Genomic DNA, 1,787 nt, shown 5'->3' on the forward strand with positions numbered 1-1,787 from the left:
TGTCTGTCTGTCTGTCTGTCTGTCTGTCTGTCTGTCTGTCTGTCTGTCTGTCTGTCTGTCTGTCTGTCTGTCTGTTGTAGAGGTGACGTTTTGAGGGGAGGGGGGGTATCGATGGGATATTAAAGCCGGTCACTTCTACAAACCACGAGTCGGCCCTGGACAAAAGTACAAGTGGTTAACACTTTGAAACTGATGGAGGGCGCCACTTATAAGTCTTGCTTCTCCTTTACCTTTGTTGATTTTGTCAACCCGTCTAACTAATATTGTGCATTACATAACCGTTATTGTGTGTTCTATTATTCAAACAGCTAAAAAAAATCTATAATCTCAGCAAGATCAACAGATAATTTGTCATTTATTAAGTAGTAACTAAGAGAGTGATGGGATGTGCCATTTGCACAAGGCTGAAGCAGCAAATTTTCACTTGCCTAGAATATCAATCCCAAGTCCTTATATGAGCGTACTTACACGTGGAGATTTTCAATAGACATGTTAGTCATTGGTAGGCACAGGGCTGTGCTTGATACAGACTTCTTGCAATTTGTTCATGTCTTTTGGTTGCCGATTCAAAGTGGAAAGAAGGTGGGGCTGAGGGGTAAGAGGGGGAGGGATGCTTGAACTGAAGACACATTTTAGAAAAATGTTCACAAACTGACCAGAACTAAGCAATGAATGATTGATGGTTTTGTTGTATTTATTTTGTACCTGTTGTTTATGATTTTGATGCTTGTTGTTTGGGTTGTTTTGATTGTTTGTTTGTTGTTGTTGGTTGTTTTCTTGTTGTTGTTTTTGGAAGGTGGGTGGTGGTGTTTTCAAGTGGGTTTTCTTTATTTGTATGTCTGTACGCGCGCGCGCACGTGGGTCTGTGTGTGCTTGTGTGTGTGTGTGTGTGTGTGTGTGTGTGTGTGTGTGACTGAGTGTCTGTGCGCATGGGTGTATGTTGTGTGTGTGTGTGTGTATATATATATTGGGAGGAGTTGTTTTGCTTTCTTTCTTTATTTTTTGGTGTGTTCTTGCCCTTGTTGTTGTTGTTGTTGTTGTGTGTGTGTGTGTGTGTGTGTGTGTGTGTGCTTGTATGTGTGCTTGTGTGGGGTTTTTTGTTTTTGTCTTTGTTTTTGCTAAAACCAATTATATTACTTTATGTTGTAAAAATGATGTTTTGAAAATTCCATTGTAAGACATTTTTTGTAAGGATTGGAAGCCTTTACCATTTCATGTATTGGTAGACAAAGTACTCCATAATTTTGGAGCAGAAATTGAAAAAAGTCTTTCCTCAAAACAAGACTTTGTGGTTCTGCCAGGCATCCATTCCGTTCGCTGTGGTCGGCTGCAACACCGTGGTGGAGGCAGGAGGGAAAAAGATCAGAGGACGAGCTTACCCGTGGGGCATTGTGGAAGGTGAGTTGTCTAAAAAAATGTTAGGGTAAACTATGCTTTCTTTTGTTATGTTTTTGGGGTTGATATATTACTTATGGTGTGTGCATTACTTTTTTGTTTGATTGTGGTGGTGATTATATTATTATTATTTTTTTATGATGGTGTTGATGGTTAAGATTGTTGTTGTTGTTGTAGTTGCAGTTGATGTTGTTGTTGTTGTTGTTGTTGTTGTTGTTGTTGTTATTGTTGTTGTTGTTGTTATTGTTGTTGTTGTTGTTGTTGTTGTTGTTGTTGTTGCTGCTCCAGCTACAACTTTTTGTCATTCTATTGTTATAGTCATAAGTATTTTAGCCATTTTTAAATATTATTTAGCTGAAAAATATTGTATATTTGTGTTCACCAGACGAAAG

The 1,787-nt window shown here is 38.5% G+C and overlaps 1 protein-coding gene across 1 annotated transcript in view; it reads left to right on the forward strand.

Annotated features, from left to right (window-relative positions):
- LOC101860232 (septin-5) overlaps window positions 1–1,461 on the forward strand; it is a gene marked incomplete at its 5' end in the record, with an annotated part of 3,366 nt that extends 1,905 nt beyond the window's left edge. The window contains 1 exon segment of the mRNA XM_005113447.3: window positions 1,302–1,461. Coding sequence (XP_005113504.3) covers window positions 1,302–1,427 — 126 coding nt within the window.
- Between the last annotated feature and the right edge of the window lie 326 nt (window positions 1,462–1,787).

Source organism: Aplysia californica, unplaced genomic scaffold (genome assembly GCF_000002075.1).
Source record: "Aplysia californica isolate F4 #8 unplaced genomic scaffold, AplCal3.0 scaffold02466, whole genome shotgun sequence".
Taxonomy (NCBI): Eukaryota; Metazoa; Mollusca; class Gastropoda; order Aplysiida; family Aplysiidae; genus Aplysia; species Aplysia californica.